Here is a 17,753-nt window from a genome sequence, read left to right on the forward strand (position 1 = left end):
CCCTCTCCGGCGGGAAGGCAAAACGGCGCCCAGCCTCCGAGGGTAGTTTGGCAGCTTCTTACAGACCACAAAAGTGTTTTACCATATCTTCCAGCAATTGCCCTCCTTGGTATTCACCCAGCTGCTGTGAAAACTTACGTCCACACCACATGCCGCAGCAGCTTTATTCAAAACAGCCCCAACCCGCAGACAACCAAGACGCCCTTCCATGGGACGGACACACACACCCGGGCCATCCACAGAGTGGACCACTGTTCAGTGAGAAAGAGAAAAGCGCTATCAAGCCACAAAATAATATGGCTAAATCTCGACTACCTCCTGCTAAACGAAAGAACCCAGTGCAGGGGCGCCCGGGGGGCTCACGCAGTTGAGAGGCCGACTCCTGATTTCGCCTCAGGTCGTGGCTTCGGGGTTTTGAGATCAAGCCCCACATTGGGCTCCACACTCAGCATAGACTCTACTGGTCCCTCTGCCTCTTCTCCCCCCCCCCCCAGTTTGTGCTCCCTTGGTCTCAAATAAATAGATAAAATCGTTTAAAAAAAAAAAAAAGAAAGAAAGAAAGAAAAAGAAGCCCGTCTGAAAAAGCCACACTGCTTGATTCCAATTATCTGACATTCCAGAAAAGACAAAACTATGCAGGAAGTAAACAGATCGCTGGTCCCAGGGGCTCCAGAGAGGGGCAGGGTGGAATCGGTAAAAAGCACAGAAGACCGTGTTAGGTGATGAAACAATTCTGTATGACCCTGTGCGGTAAAAACAAGAATCCAACATCTGTGAAAATCATAAACTCCACAGCACACGAGTGAAACTCAATGCACGCACATTTTTAAATGAAGTTTAAAAATTCATTGAGGAGACTGCGGGATCCTGGTTTGGAATGCAGAATGTGACAGGAGACTCAAACTGTATTACAAATGGAAGAACAGCCTTGCCAGAGGGAGTGGGGAATTAAGTGCCTTCCAGAAGTGCGTGGTCTGCAAGACAAAAGGCGAAGAGAGCCCCCATAAGCACTGTGCTCTATCGGCTCAGAAAGCGGCCTCCGTCGTGCGTGCAGGTCACCAATCGTGAAACCACTATGTACGGATCCTGGGATTGAACAATTAGATAAACAGACGGCACAGAGTAGCAGCAGGTGTCTATCGGTGGGGAGTGATGGATTAGCCCGGGAAGGGACCGCGCTGATCTGTGTGGCCGTGGATCGGACTGGAGACATCGGTGTGCACTCATGTTGAACTGGATACACATACGGATGGTACACACAGAAGCATTTGTAGATATGCACGTATGCACGAGTTAGCACACACACACACACACACACATGCACACACACACACACACACACACACACACACACACACACACACACAGAGTCTGTTGTTCCGGAAGCAAGTGCAGCCCAGCAGCAGTGAGCACGCCCAGCACCCAGATCTTGGTTCCTACAACCACTGTCCATTAAGAGGAACCAGGCTCCAGGACGACTGGCGGGCACTGGGTCTGGGCAGGAAATACACAGGACAAAGCTGGGTTTACCTTCTAGTACCGGAAAGTAAGCAAGGAGTCAAAAACAAATGACCTGCACTGATGGGGTCTGTCCAAGGGGCTGAGGAGCCTGCTGAACGAGCTCCCAGTGCCCACGGCTAGAGTGGTGGGAGCAGTGAAATGTAGTGTTGGGTCCTGACCCAGATTACGAATTAAATACCCATTAGTCCATACTGACAGAACTAACTGAGGGTAAATGAATGAATGGGGGAGAAAGACAAACCTCTGTAGGGAATTCTGTCACATGTGTGGGTACTCTGTCCTCCAGGACGTAGAAGCGTAACCACCTCATTAGCTCTGGGCTGTGCTCAGTGGCTTCCTTCCAAAGAGGACAGTCCATAAAGGGGAAAAGAGAGGGACCGTACAGCCGGGACCTGACATGCACCCCAGCCAGGTGAGCAAGGCCAGTATCACGGGGACGAGTCAAGTGCGGAGCACGAGCCCGGACTCGATGGGGTGGAAAGGGCGCCTCACCCTGGGGTCCTCCTCCCAAACCCGCAGCCCAGTCTGACCGTGACGCACACACCAGATAAATCCCAATAAGGGGGACATTTCACAAAATGCCTGACCAGCTCCCAAAACGGCCGAGGTGAGCAAAAACAAGGAGAGCCCTAGAAACGGTCACAACAAAGAGGGTCCTACAGAGACAAGACCGCTACGTGCCATGAGGGCTCCTGGGGCAGAAAAGGGACATTAACTAGCTGCAAATGAACCATGAAAAAAGCATGCACTTTAGTTAATAGCAACCTATCCAGACTGGTTCATTAATTACCAAACACACCCTGCTCTGGGTCTAAGACAAGAATCAGGGCAAATGGGCTATGAGGTACAGGTGGAACATTCTGGAATACTGTCATAACAATTCTGTAAATCTAAAACTGCCCTAACATCATCGTTGCTCGTCCGTAGGTATTAAAGGGGCCTCCCCAAGGCTCGTGCTGCAGGTGATGGTTTGAGGTGACAATCCTGCTGCGGACCCATCCCTGGCTGGCCCCCCAAGGAGATGCTCCCGACCTCAGCGCCTTTGCCCGTGGCCGTGTGTGCACGTCACGATGTGGGTCACTGTGAGGAGTGCCCACACTGACCTCCTCTCCCTCTGGCCAGCCCTGGTGGATGTCCCAATGCCAAGACCCCCTCCTGCGGGCCCCCATCCCTGAGCTCACCCCAATTCCTTACTTGCTGGACAGTGCTGCATTTTCCTCGGCTACATGGACCTGAGGAGTCACCTAGAACCCTTGCCAAAACATGACCCTGACTAAGTGGGTATCCACCTGAGCTCCCATTTCCAGACAGGTCTCTCTGGACCAGGAAGTGCATCTGACCAGCCCAATGTACCCCGACCCCTCCGTGCCACGGACTCCATCTGTGCATCTCCGACCCTCTGCACACTGACATTTACGAGGTTCCAGAACCGTGTCGGCTAGAATTGCCCCCCTCCTGTTGACGCAGTACAATGATTTCTGGAGAATTTGATTCCGGGATTTCACACAGGGGCTACGGTGAGCCAGGCGCGTACGGACCACTGGTCGTCATCTGCATCCAAGAAGCCCCTTCTGTTCTCAAAGCCAACGCTCGGAGGGGGCACTGCTCAGTGTACTGGGATCCAGACTGTCCGCGAAAGCTGCTAATTGGGCCGCGTGGGAGCCGGGAGGGGCTCCCGGGAGCCGGGCTGCCGCGACACAGGGCGGCGCCGGGCACATCTCGGCACAGATGACAAACAGCAGCCTGACAAGCTGAGAGCTCTCGCCCCCTAGAAACCCACTTCGCAATCGGATCTCGTAAGCAAAGTCCAGACACATCACAGGTGCCCAGCGAAATCCACCCAATCAACGGGAATTCTGTTTTCCTTCTCAATACGTTTCAAGAGTTGAAAGACGTCGCTGGCTTTATTCACACCCGCCTTTGTTGTGCCCGGGCTTCGTGCAAGTTTGGGAACCCAGTGTGAAATACACGCACCAAACTAATTTTTGCTCAGATTATTGGTTTAATTTCCTTCCTCGGGGCTCAGAACACCACGTGTCTTGTCCCAGAGCTTCCCACCAAAGCAGGAGATGCGCCCTGAGACCCCGGTGGGCGAGGCTTGACGTCTTCCTACGACTTCTGCCATTGCTTATTAAAATTCCACTCGACTAGGCACCAGACGGTCGGCTGTGATCACAGGGTGCTGTGTTCTCGCTGACAGGCCGTCCACGGAGAGTTCATCATCCCTCAGCCGAAGGGGCTGCTTCCCCAACCTCGGGCCCCCTGCATGCAGCCCAGAAGCGTCCGAGAACCCCGCAGCCCGAGCACAGCGATGCGGCCCACGTCTGAACATGGCGTTCCCTGCACATGGGAGGCAGGCTGCCTTCAATTGTCTGCATGGGGGGAGGAGGGGGAAGAAGTCTGCTTTCTCACCAAGCGGCTTTGAATGTCACCCACCTCAGTGTGGAGCCGCTGAACACCGGAACAGCCACAACGTCAGAGCGGACAGGACAACCGTGCAACGTCGGGGTAGGAGAGGGGGCGAGCCAGCTCTGCCCTCCCACTCGGACTGCCTGGGGCTGCAGCTCCTGCTTCCATCTCAGGACGGGGAGGGGACCCGCTCAGGGGCCACAGACCCTCCACCAGCCAGGGTCCCGGCCATGTCCCGCCAGGCACGCAGGTGAGGAAACAGACCCGCTTCCCTCCCCCGGGGGTGAGAGCACGGACCCTGCAATTGCAGGGCAATAAGTCCAGGCTTGGCCTCCTCTGCTTGCAGAGGACACTGGCCGCACAGGGGGCCAGCTTCACAGGACGTACGAGAAGGGACGGAAACGAGAATTCCCATGCCCTTGACACAGCACTGGACCCTAACCAGTCCTCATGTAACTACAGCTGTGATTATTAAGCGCCCTGGTCACGCATCGGGTGACCGGCTGTGCCAGCGTGTCTGGGACCGAGGGGATTCCCGAACGTGGGACTTGCAGTGTGAAAACCCCGCCATCCCAGGAGACTGGGGACAGGTCGGTCACACTGCCTGTTGTCTGCACGCAGCCTGTGACAGCCAACTACGGGTCGTCCCTGGGGCTCCAAAACAAAGAGAAGATATTGTTTCGGAAACCTGAGTTTCCATTTGCTGCTAACACGACAGGACCTTTCCGGAGACCCCACTGGGGACACCGCTCCACACGTGAGACACGAAACACACAGTGCTGGTGGGTACCGTCGTGGACCGAGCACCCCACACCGCCGTGTCTCGGACTCTCCGTGGCTGGGGCGCCTCCCTGGGCTGCCACCTGGTGGCACTCACCTCCCGTGGTCGCCGTCCCACAGGGACAGTTGTTTCAGACGTGTCTCGGCTTCTCCATGTGTCGGCTTCAGGCGGCAGGCAAATGGGTCCCTGACGCTCCATGTTGCACAGAGACTGAAGCGAAGATGCGTGTTTGCTTCTCGGCTGAGCGTGTGTCAATATTCTCGCTTGTGATCCCCTCCGCACACAGCGAGCGCTGCCCCACGGCACCGTGGTGGGACTAGCCCATGGCTTAGCTCGCTTCCAGGAACATCCGTCCCACTGTTCACCTTGCTCATGTCACTCCTCGTGGGTGGTCCCCATTTTCCCGTCCCTCGGCCAGAACAGTGTCTTCTCGCCCGATTTGGGGAGGGGGTGAAAACTCTGAAGACACTGAGAACAGAGTGCTAGAGTGGGGCAGCGAGGGTCTGACAGCACGGCCTGCCACGGGGTCTCGGGTCTGCACGTGGCCTTTGGTTCAGAACTTTCCATCTTAACCATCCCCTTTTCTGCAAGCGGTAAATACTCTGGCGTTTAAAAATGAAACCCGTGTCCAATCACCGTTAGCTACATCTACACACAAAAAACCCGCACACAGATTTACAGTAGCTTCTCTGACGACTGCCAAGACCTGGAAGCAGCCAAGATGTCCTTCGGCAGGTGGACGGAGAAATAACCCATGGTCCAACGGAAGGCTGCTCGGCACTAAAGAGAACCGAGCTCCCCAGCCGGAAAGTCACGGACGAAACGGAGACGCATCCTACTCAGTGAAGGAAGCCGATTTGAAAAGGCCACACGCTGTGTGATTCTGACGTACAACATGCTGGAAAAAGCAAAACCACGGAGACGGTAAAGAGATCAGCGGTTGCTGCGCGTTAGCAGGGATGGAGGGTGAACAGGTGAGCACAGACGATGTCGAGGGCAGGGAAGCTACTCTGTGTCTCTACGGTGATGGACAGCTCTCGTGACCGCTGGTCAAAACCCACAGAATGTACAAAACCAGGAGTGGGCCCCAAAGTGACCTGCGGGCTCTGATGAGTAATGACGGGCTGGTCGGGGGCCGGTCGGCCTAATAATCTGCCGTACTAACGCGAGTTGCTGGGAATAGGAGGGCCGGTGGTTATCGGGGAGTCCCACGGAGCCTCCAGCCTTTCCACTCACTTCCCTGTAAACGTCAAACTGCTCTAACAAAGTCCACTAATTTCAAAAAACATATGGGCAAAGAGAAGACAGGGAAGGTTCTGCTTTCTAGGGGAGTGTGAGCCACGACCCGGACAGACCTGGACGCGGACCATACGATCCGGGAGCTGCCACGTGTCGACAGCTCTGCTTCACATGTTAAGCTTGAAAATAAGGACAGTTTCGAGTTTATCTGTCCAAACAACAAAACAACAAAACAAACCCAGACAACAGCCAATGGCACACAGGGCTCAATGGTGCGAGCCACTGGCACCGAGAGCAGAGATGGGGGCCGCCCGAGAGGAAGAAGCCGGCCGGGACGGCCACTGGCGTCCAGCTGCAGGCAGGGCCACGGGAAATGGCGCAGACCTCCGTCTGGAAATAACTCGGGGTCTGTGCTGTCCGGTTTTAGAAGCCAGGTCACGGTCCGCCCTGGAGGAAGCATCACCGCAAGCCCAGGATCTGGAAACACCAGTTCCAGGGAACAAGACCAGGTAGAGGGCGTCATGTGGGAAGAACAGCAGCCCAGAGCAGACCTTCTCACCTTCCCCTACTGCCGGCTCTCCCCCGTGGAATCATCCAGAAACAGCTGGGGACGAGGCCAGGCCGGTGGACGTCCAGGCCAAAGGCTGGCCCAAGGAGGGAACTACAGACACATGTGCCCTCCATGTTCCCTCCACGTGTTACCTCCGTGTCCCAGCCATGTGTGCTATCCATGCCCCCCCCCCCCCCGCCGCCCATGTCCCATCTCCTGGCGTCTCAGGCACTGACGCTGCAGTCAGAAGTTAAACTGCGGAGACACATGAGTCAGCAGTGATCACGGATCACGGCAGAGCAGCCTGTGCTGGGCAGGGATGGGCACGGCCGATGGGCACAGGCGGGGTCCTGCCCCAGCTCCAGGGGTCAGAGGAGCCCCAGTGATGAGGAAAAAGCTCCATTCCTGAGCTGACGCACGCAGCTGCTGTCGGCTCGGTAACTGGGCAGCAGGGAAGGACACATTTAGGTGACAGTGGCCCAGGCGGAGGGCTCGCCGGTCACCAGAAGTCAGGGTGGGGGCCCCCCCGTGGCTGAGTCCAGGAGGAAGGTTCTCCAGCCCAGGGTGACCGACCTAGGGGGACGAAGGCCCCGAGCTGCCACGAAGACGGTACCTGAGCCCAGCTCGGTGTGTCCCCTGCACGGGCTCCACCCGGGGACTGCACTGTGCTCCAGGGGACACCGGCCAAGGTCTGCACACAGTCTGGTGGTCACAGCTAAGGGTGCGACTGGTGCCTGGGGTGGAGGCCGGCGAGGCTGTAGACATCCTACGACACAGCATGCAGCCCCCGCCACAAACAGCCGTCCGGCCCCACAACGGAGTACGATCCCAACACAAGAAGGAAGGAAATCCCACCACTAGGACAGCATGGACGGACCTTGCAGGCACCGTGCTAAGTGAACTAAGTCAGAGACCGTGTGATGCCGCTTACAGGCCAAATCCGAAAGTACCGACCCCCAAAACAGAGCAGGCCGCTGGCTGCCGGAGGCGGGGTGGGGTCGGCGCGCAGGTGGCCAAAGGTACAAACTTCTAGTTACAAGCTCTAGGAGTGCTGGGGGAGCACGGTGACCACAGCTAACGTCACTGTTCTCTACACTCGGAAGCTGCTGAGAGAGCAGACCTGAAAAGTTCCCATCACAAGGAAAACCACTGTAACTCTGTGCTGACCAACGTCAACCAGACTGCTGGGTCCGCAGCGTACAATGTATCCAAGTATCGAAACCTATCAAAGGGGGAGCAGCCTGAAACTAACATAATATTACAGGTCAGCTAAACCTTGATAAAACAGGGTGGGGGGGCAGGTTGAAATAAAAGTCAATGCTCACTTGGAATTACTTAAAGAAGAAGAAATTGTCCAGCCCCACAGGTCAGGTTGCTGAGTTCAGAAGCCCTGGGCTATTCTGACCCGGGAACGATGCGTGCCCACGTGCCAGCAGGGGGAGCAAGGCATGCGCGTGTAAGCACGTCTCCCACGGCGGGCACGCGGCAGCGCCAGACGCCTTACCGTCCACCCTTCCTTTGTTCGCTTACCCCGCCGCTGTGGATGAGCACCTACTGTGTGCCAGGCGCCGTGCTGCCTGCACGGATCAGCCCTTCTAATCCGGAACTCACGCAGGGTGAGAAAGGACTTTCAAAAACCACGTAAAGTCTAAGTGTTGCACACGCATGGGGGATCTGATCACAGAAGCACGTTTTTGGACTGAGTCCGTGCTTCCGCGAGGCTTACCGAAGTCCTCTGCACCCGGCACCTACCTCCAGTATCCAGGTCATGGAAATTTGGGTCCAGGCCTCGTTCCAGCATTTTGACCATCTTCTCCACCGAACGGTGCTGAACGTGGTCCATGAATTTTTTCAGATTGGTCTAAGGGGAAAAATAAAAAAACAGCAATGTCTTTACAGGCCCCAGAAGGCTCCTTACAGGAAGGCCTCCTCCGTGGAGAGGGAGCCTCCCCTGCACGGGGCACTGCAGACCCACCAGGCAGCGGGTCGTTGTATTTGGAACTCCAGCACCAAGCTCGGAGTCCAGCGCGGGGCAAATGCAACCAGCCTGTCCTGGATGAAGGTTCTAGAAATCTCCTGCCTTTCACATCCGAGCCAAGAGCCACGGGACGTTCCTTTGCTTCTGAAAGGATGAGCCACCTGGGCCACTTTGAAAAACTAGTTTCCAGGGTCCACCCCCGAGCTTCTGACTCCATCTCTGGGGAATGAGGCCCGAGGACTGATATTTGTGCCTTCTAATCTCTAAAGCAGCAGGTGCAATGGAGAGCAGACAGGGCAGCCTCTCGGCTCCGCTAATCCACTTTTTGGTGAACCCTGTGACTCCGTGGACAGAAACAGGGATGCCTGATCACGGAGCAATTCAAGGTGAAAGGAGACAATCACTTCTCATGGGGTCAAAACAATCTGTGGGTCAACCCTGGTGGGGAGGGACGTTTCCCCAGCTTAGCCCGGCCTCGTCGGTAACAGAAAGCCTGATTTCCTGCCATGGAGCACATAGCCCCAGCCACCTGAGGATAACCACAGCATCCAATCTGCCTCGATCCAAAGAAGCAAACTCGTTGCTGGCCTGATTTTGCACCCCCTCCACACAGCTCCCACGACACGGGGGCAGCCGCAGGGGCTCCGGGGCCCTCTAACCCCCCCGACACAGGCCGGATCTCCACCTGCACACTCTACGTACATTCCAGGGCCAAAATTAACAAATGTCCAAAGACACAAGATACATTTGTGTTTACTTAACGCTTCCACTGCTATCCAGCAACTGCTTTTTTTTTTAATCCAAAAAGCACATTTTTATCTACACTTTAGAAGGTCTTCAAAAAAACTAGAAACTTCCAGACCCTGGGATCGAAACGCCACCATCCAGGCAGATTCCAGGGCTGGGCAGGGATGTGCATGAGGACTCAGAGCATAAGTTGTGCCACAAAGTTGTCAGTGCTCAGAGGACGGTCGGGACGCGCCAGTGGGCAGAGGCAGAAGGGCCAGGCAGAAGGGCCGCCACCGGCCACATCTGGACAATGGGAAGACATGACTAAGTAACGGTGCATAACCACTGAACACAGTAAAAATCCATGCACCTGTTGTAATACAAATGGGGAAAGAACAAAAGCCAGGGGAGCCCGATCGTTGCAAACACCCGCTTTGAGTTCACAGCACCAGGTAAGCTCGCCTGGGCAGCACCGGGGCAGGCCAGGGGCAGTGTCCACGCAGATCCCAACGTTGCCCTTCCTGTGCGCCATATCCTCAAGCATCCTCAGATACCACGCATCCTCCTCGGCACTAAGGTGGGCGTGACCACGATCCAGCCTCAGCATCCCGTGGACACGCACAGCGACCCCCACAGGGGGCAGGAGCTCCCGCCGCAAGCCCAGCCAGGAAGCAAGCGCTCGTGGACCGCACGCCACGGCTCTTGACCTCAACCCTGTCCTTCACGCCCCTGCCGGCCATGTGCCAGTCTCACCTCTGCGTGGTTTCCGTGAACAGCTCTTTAACTGGCTCCGTGTTCAGTGTGTCTCTCTGTCGGCAGCAGTGGCTCAGCGAGAATGGCTTCCCCTCCTCCCAGAAACTCCCAGGTGGGGTCGTGCACAGAGCAGTGACCCCTCTGACACTGTCCACGTGCAAGTCGTCACCCAGCATGCTTTCGTCACATGGGAGAGGATGGCCGTGTTCTGCAGCTCTGGCAGACTCCCTTCTGGGAGGCACCCGGGAGGGCGTGTTCATTCACGTGGTTTAGTCAGGCCCACGTGGGCCACGTCCACGAAGGACACACACACCCGGGCAAGGCGTACACCATCCCCACGACACACGTGTCCGAACCCACCCTGCCTCAGAGCCTCACCTCGAGGGAACCTCGTGCTCCCCTGCCTGAGCTCCCACCGCTTCACGGAGCAGCCCTGCCCCCCAGCAGCTGGGCGGGCCTCCAGGAGCCAGCAGGAGAGGCAGCCCAGAGCACCTGCACATCCCGGCCCCGCCCAGCACGCCGTGCACGTGGCAGGTACGGGGTGGGGGGTGCTTCCCAGGAGGAGGAGCCCGCTGCCCAAGGAGCTCCCCTGGTCTGCAGAGACGGTAGCGCCACGTGGGAGACACGAGGCCGGTGTGCGAATGCCGCCATCCCCGCCTACCTTCGTGTGCAGCTTGGCCAGCTGCTTCTCGTCCAGAACGGGTGGCTTATACACACGCTTCTTGTATCGAAACTGCACAGAAACACAGGAAAAGAGAAGACACGTGAATAGGTCACAGCGTGCTCCAAGGAGACACGGCCTTGTCCTCCGCGGGAGGCTGGGGCCTCCCAGCAAGCTCCTCCTGCGTCAGGTAAACGAACTGTGTTCCTACCGCAAACCCATGACATTGCAGGAATCGTGCTGCGAGGGGGTCCACAGCCACGTGGCTGAAAAGCCACGGAAAGAAACGAGAGCAACCCAAGGGGACAAAGGAGTCGTACCCTCCCAGAGAAGCCATGGCCGGCACGCCTCTCGTGAGCCGCGATCGCGGTCCTCCGGCTGTGCGCGTGGCCCCGTCGACAAATCCGGACGTGTCTTGGACACCCAGCCCCATGAAGCCGGCCTGGTGGAACCAGCGTCCCCACTGCTGCCCCGCCCGGGACTCTCGGCCACGTTCATTCCCTCACACACAGCGCCCCCTCTGAGCCAGAACATTTCACCCCAACGCGGTCGCTGCCCGGGAGGACCGTGCATGCGTCAGTCTGCCTCGAACCCCAGCACGTCCACCTCGCGCCCTGCCCGGGCCCCCACCCCTTTGAGGTCGGATGTGCTGGAGCCCGACGGAATGCTGGGGAGGGCACAAGCAGTCCGCACTTGTGAAGATTCCTAGTCGAGGCGTCTACTCGAGTCCAGCCCCACCACTGTCCCGCCAGCTTCGGCCGGACGCTTCCCATCTGACACCAGCCTCCCGACCGGCCGGTGGGGAGGCCCGAGGATGGCACAGGAGCGTCCCGGCGAACACCGGCTCTGGACCGATGCGGCTGCACCCCTCCCCACACAACCCTCAATTCCGCCCTCCACAGCCCTCCCTGCGAGTCTGAACGAGCACAGGGTGGGGGACGTGAAGGTGTGGGGCAGCGGGGGAGCTAATCCTGACACCGTCTAATCCCACATCCAGGTTCCAAAGCCACCACTTTACTCTCCTCTCCTCCCCCTGCAAACAAAACAGCAGGTTCACGACACATGAAATTCCCCTGTTGCACAGGCTAAAATTTGATTTTTTTTCTTTTAAGAGCCAATGTAAGCCCGTAGTGAAATCAGGAGGTTCCGTGAGACTCAGGTGGCTCACATTTCGGGACAACGTGTTTTGACCACAGGCTGCAGGTGTCCATCACCCTGCATGGAACTGGGAGGCAGGACCCCGACCCGTTTTGAGATTTCTGCCCCCGGTTCTAGACTCAAGCAGGACAGTATGTTCCGTGCACCCGGCGCCCTGGGCTGGAGCGAGCTCCCGTCCCCCCAGTCTTCCCCCACCAGACCTCTGAGACTTCTAGAGCCACTGGGAGTGACACCAGGAGAGGTGGGGCTCACTAGCTGACAAGTCTAACAGAATTCAAGTCACGTGGACTTGTGGTTATAAAGATACACTAGGGCGGGGACGCCTGGGGGGCTGGTCGGTGAAGCGTCTGCCTTCAGATCAGGTCATGACCTCAGGATCCTGGGGTCAAACCCCACATCGGGCTCCTTGCTCAGCAGAGAGCCTGCTTCTGCCTCTCCCTCTGCCTCTCTCTCTCTCTCTGCCTCTCATGAATAAACAAAATCTTAAAAATAAAAACAACACTAAGGCTGCTAACACATCTTGGCAGGATGGGAAATGCCCAGAGGAGGATGTCTGTTTCCAGAGTCACCAGCATTTTTCCAGCTCATGGCCAAAGAGGAATGCAGGCTCTGGAAGGCAAAGCCTTTCCTGCTGTTTCCTCCATGTTTCCTAAGCAGCCAACCATATTCCACCGAAATTCTCGGAGGCGATGAGCTCACAGCCACACTAACATGTGGAGCGCCAGGCCCATCTCACTTGGCACGAGGATCACCTGGTGAGACAGAGGCACAGGGAGATGGATACGTGGAGGTCCTACAACTCTTTCACGGCAAGGAGATTGCCAGCTTGTGCATGGGGCCCCTCACTGGAACCTCACGGACCCCTGAGCAGGCCCGACTCATGTTCCCCCAATTTCAAAGCTGGGAACCTGAGGCCCAGAGAGGCTGTGTGGCGGGCTCAGGCTGCACAGCTCCCAGGACTGGACCGAGCCTGCCATGGGGCAATGCACACGCAGGAGCAGAGACGCTCCCCTGCAAACCTGTCAGCTTGGCTCCCGTGACACGAGTCCCCAGATAGGACAAGAGAGAGAGAACACCGCGTACCAGCCGTTCTAGGAACAGCAGCAGCGCCCTGCCCATGCCCTGTGCATCCCATGCCCTCCCATTCCATTCTTGGGGGTGAGCAGGGGACCAGCCAGGGTTGCCTTCTCCAACAGCCTCTCGGATCAAGAGTGGGCTCTGGACGTCCCGGTCTTCTCGCCAGGTTTCACTGTCATTATGGAAATTATCAGTCCCCAAATGAACCATTCATTCACTGTTCCCCGTCTGTCACCTCCCACTTGAGTGTCAGCCCCGTCAGACCAGAACCCAGACAGTCTTCTGCGCAGTGAACATGCCTAGAAAGTGTCTGGTACGTAGGTTCCCAACAGGGATTTTTCCACTGGATACCCATTTTACGGATGAGCAAACTGAGGTCAGAACAGGGAACCACAGGACGCCAAGTGGCACCCCACCTTTTCCTCCACCAAAACCCCTCCCTCCGGTCTGACACATGCTCTGTCTACACGGGGATCCCAATAACCTCAGCCTCGAAGTCACTATCAGGTTTAGAAATGTATGGATGAGATCTGGCCTTGGTCCACAACCTCTCTGACTTCAGAATGATCTCGTCACTGTGAATACCACAGAACACACGTAGGTTGCTGAAGGGCCAGCTATGCGCCCACACGCGCAGCGTCTCCCTGTCTGATGGGGCTGAGATGAGTGTCATCGCCCGCTCCCAGTCCTGCTGAGCAACAGGAAAAATGCTGCTTGCATCCTTGTCTCATTCATCACAGGTAAAGACCGTGTGCAAACCTGGGGATGCGGCCAGTCGGGGGTCAGAGCATCAGAGGCTGGCGGCACACTTCGCATGGACCCGTCACACGGCAGGCCCATGGCTACGGCAGCACCAGCCCCCCGGGCATTCCCGGCAAGAAGCTGGAAATCATGCTTCAGATCACAGCTGGACAGCCCCTGGCCACCCCACACCCCAGGGCAGGAAGACTGAGTCGGGGAGGCAGAAGCAACCCCACCCTGCACCCCCAGACCCACAGGTCCCGGTGACGGGAGCCTGAGTCAGACCCCTCGTGTGCACTTTCCAAATTCTCTCCAACAGATTCATCCAAACTACAGGAAGGAAACAAATGGACCAAACACTGCACAGCTGTCTGAAACCCCCAAATTACAGGCAACCGCAAGACCCCAAACTCACTTTTAATCCAAATCAAATCTGGAGTTTCGTGAAGGTCCTCCCCGCCCCCCACCGCGTGTCCAGGCCACGAGGCAGCCGCCAGTACCTCCAGGGAGGGGACGCCCTTGCCCACGGGCTGTGGGTACTCGCGCAGAAGCCGCTCCTCGTCCAGGAACTTCCCGTCGCGCCCGTTGCTGGCCGGCTGGAACAGCCCGTAGTTCAGGACGTCCTTCAGGCTCTGGGTCAAGGAGCACAGGATCCGCTGCTTCGCAACCCAGACAGTGGCATCCGGGTTAAACCGAATGCACTTCTGCGGGGAAGGAAAAGACCCGGATCAGTGGTGCGGCCCACCCCACCCAGCACGCAGCCAGAGACGTCAAGGTGCTTCCGTCCAGGTCCTCTGAGCAGCGGACCTCCCGGCGATCTAGGACGTCGCTTGGACGCAGACCCTGAGTAAATACAAAAGGAGAACGGCGCAGACGGAACCGTGGGCTTCGGAGGCCTTGCCTCGGATCCCCACGGCACCTGTGGTGGTGTTCTGGTTACCAACACGGCCTACTGCCTTGGGCCGCTCCTGCCCCCGAGTGGAGCTTCTCCAATCCCAGCGCTTGTGGCAACAGTGCCAACCCCCCCCCCCAGAAGAGCGTCTGGGGCAGCAGGTCCGGGTCGGGCCCCCCAACCTGCACTCCTCACGAGTGTGGTCAGGGAAGCACTCTGTGAGGACCGCGGCTCAAGCAGATTATAGCAGGATTTAATTTTCACATCGGCGGCACGTCGACATCTCAGGTACGGATGGAGGTCTCGGCTCGTGACCTCTCAGATGGGAACGTCCACGGCAAGCGTCTGTGTGCTACGCAGACACTGAACACAACAGCCTTGGGACACCGCCCCCGCCCCCAAAGCAGAGAGGAAGGCAACGACGAAACACAGTGTGATTTAAAAATCCGATCAGTTGCCACAAGAGCTAATTTTTTTTAAGATTTTATTTATTTGAGAGAGAGAGCGAGAGAGCATGAGCCGGGGGAGGGAGGGGGGAGTAGAAGGAGAGGGAGAAGCAGACTCCCGGCTGAGCAGGGAGCCCGATGTGGGGCTCGATCCTGGGACTTGGTATCATGACCTGAGCCGAAGGCAGACGCTTAACCCACTGAGTCGCCCGGTGCCCCAACAGCTCATTTTTTAAAGCTTCAGTAGTGTAGACAGCGCCTGCAAATCAATCCTGAAGACCTTCAAACCCGAACAGTGCCACGAAGAACCCAAAGGCCGCGTCTCGGCCATGCTCCTGGGTCCCTTCTGCGAGATTCCACCAGTAAGCCACAAAAACAAACACCAGGCCACGTCCACTTCTAACAGAGACTTCTCGTTTTCTCTTGAATTAAAATGATGTTTTATTGAACAGCCATGAGCAGGAGCTGAAGGGCTTGCTTTATCCCTGCAAAAACCTTCAGAAAGGACAGGAGGCTGGGGCCACTGTCTCCTGGGGGTTCTGCGTGCCCCGGGACGCAGCGGCCTCCTCCGTGAGCCTGAGCCTCTGGGAAGCCCCTCCCAGCAGGGAGAGCCAAGCCCGCTGCTCTCAACAACGGGGAACGTTGAGCAGGCAGCCTGGAATGCCACCGCCCAGGAAACCTGACCCGGGAGGCAGGAACACTCCATCTGTCCCTCGCTGGTATCAAAGGCTGAATTCACGGGTACCTCGGAGCTCCTCCTGGGGCTACCAGGCTGGGTGGGGGCCAGCTGCTCACGTCAGAGACACTTCATGACTGCCCGCACCCCCGCCCAGCCCCGGCTGAGGGGGAAGAGTACCTGGAAACTTCGGGACAACAAACTAGGTCTGTCCGACGTGACCAGGTGGGGCTGCGGATAACTCGCCACTTCCTGTGTCAGGAGTCCCCAGGGGCCTCCGGTTCTAACCACCCAGACACCCAACTCAAGTTCCCTCGGATACTAGCACCCTAGGAAGGCTGAGGCCTCCGCACGGCGGCCGCAGCAAAGGGGTTACCAGCAGGGAGGGCAGAACGGAGCGTGGGCTGGGACCTGCTCCCAAGGGACCCATCTGATCGCAGGTGATCGCGGGTGATCAGAGTGCCCACTCCACTTTGGGCAGAGCCGGGGATGCGGAGTCTGTGCCCCGGGCAGGCCAGCCCTGCACAATGAAGAACCGTCCTCCTCTAAGAAACATCAAGAAGGCCCCATTCAGAAACTTCCAGAAGGAGCAAGCGCTCAGCGGTCAGAAAGGCCTGCGCGTAAAGCCCGACTGCTCACACTAACCTTGTGATCCTGGGCAAACCCACCAGCCCAGCAGTCCCCGTTCCCAGGATGAAAATCACGGCACCTACACTGATCTAACTCGCGGGGCTGTTGTCAGGGTCAGACGAACGTAAATGATACATGCCGCTGGGGGATGACTGCGTCCTGCAAAACACGCTGACGTCCTAACCCCCTTGATCTGTGCGTCTGATTTATTTGGAAATAGGGTCTTGGCAGATGTCATCAAGTTAAGATGAGGTCATAACAGAGTAGGGTGGGCTCCAATCCACTATGACTGTGTCCTTACGAACAAGGGAAACGTGGACACCGATATGCACGTGCCACGTGAGGACAAATGCAGAGACGGAAGCGTGCCGTCTGCACGTGAAGGAGCGCCACGGATCGCCAGCAGACCGCCAGCAGCCAGGACAGAGGCCTGGCCCCGACGCTCCCTCCCAGCCTCAGGGAGAACCCAGCACTGCCCACGCCCGGATCTCAGCCTCCAGCCTCCAGGACCAGGAGACAAGACAATGCCTGCGGTTTCGGCCCCATCTGTGGTAGCGAATTACAGCGGCTCCAGGAACTAACACACGGAAAGGTGCATCACACCCGCCATCCTCTCAGAGAAGAGCCCAGAGGTCTGAGCACCCTGCTCCCCAGCAACCCCTTTCCTTCCACGTGCAATGGGTGCTACCCGCGTGCTCACACCCGCCACCAATAAAACCACGCTGCAGCCAGTTCAGAAGGCACCGGACAAATCCTGCTCCCCTTGCTCACCTACCCCTCATCGACCCCCTTCCTTACCCAGCACCCACCTCGGGCAGAGCCCGCTGCAAGCACAGTCCTGATGCGGGGGATCCAATCAGTGAATGACAGCCGGGAGCCAGAAAACCACAATGAGCAAACCAGCTCTAAGCCACGTTTGAAGTGGTGATGGGATGGGAAGGCAGAAAACAAATGCCCAATGAGCCCCCGAGGATGCCCCGAGGGAGGAGGAAGTCAGGCCGCCTGGGAGGGCACGCACACCCGGGACCGTGCCCATGAACAAAAAGCCACGTGAGAGTTTGGGATGGCATTTCAGGTCATGGGCTCAGCACAGGATCAGCAGGGGACGTAGCTGGAGAAGCGGCGAGTCAGGCAGGTGGTGGCTTTCTGCACCCCACTCTCACCTGATGCAGTAGTGAGAGCAGCTGGTACCATACTTCTGTCTCCATACAGCCCTGTGAGATGGGTATTCTTCATAAGCTTTTACAGGTGTTCTCAGGTAGGCGATTTGTGAGAGGACTTACATAGTACAGGGAGGATTGCACAGAATGTCAGGAATCCCAGAGCCCAGCCACTGCCATTAATGGGCTGCCTGAGGGAACACCTTTACTCCTCCAGCTTCTGTCTTCTGCATAAATGATCCTGTACCAGCACCAGGGCAGGCATGGGTGGGGGCACATGAGATGACTGAGATGGGGGTCTTGCCCCTAAGGAGCTCAGAGCCTGGTGGGAGAGGACAATGATGGTGATGGT

At 57.4% G+C, this 17,753-nt stretch overlaps 1 protein-coding gene across 7 annotated transcripts in view; it reads right to left on the minus strand.

The window, feature by feature from the left end:
- The window catches only part of SHANK2 (SH3 and multiple ankyrin repeat domains 2), a 503,557-nt gene that overhangs the window by 401,028 nt on the left and 84,776 nt on the right, over nt 1-17,753 (minus strand). For all 7 annotated transcript variants that reach the window (XM_087855105.1, XM_045775905.2, XM_087855101.1 and 4 more), the window contains exons 4-6: nt 14,098-14,301; nt 10,622-10,693; nt 8,253-8,361 (exon numbers count right to left, since the gene is read on the minus strand). In XM_087855105.1, coding sequence (XP_087711231.1) covers nt 8,253-8,361; nt 10,622-10,693; nt 14,098-14,301 — 385 coding nt within the window. The remainder of the gene's footprint in view (nt 1-8,252; nt 8,362-10,621; nt 10,694-14,097; nt 14,302-17,753) is intronic.

This window comes from Ursus americanus, chromosome 24, assembly GCF_024610735.1.
Source record: "Ursus americanus isolate L20-20 chromosome 24, mUrsAme1.1.p, whole genome shotgun sequence".
Classification (NCBI taxonomy): Eukaryota; Metazoa; Chordata; class Mammalia; order Carnivora; family Ursidae; genus Ursus; species Ursus americanus.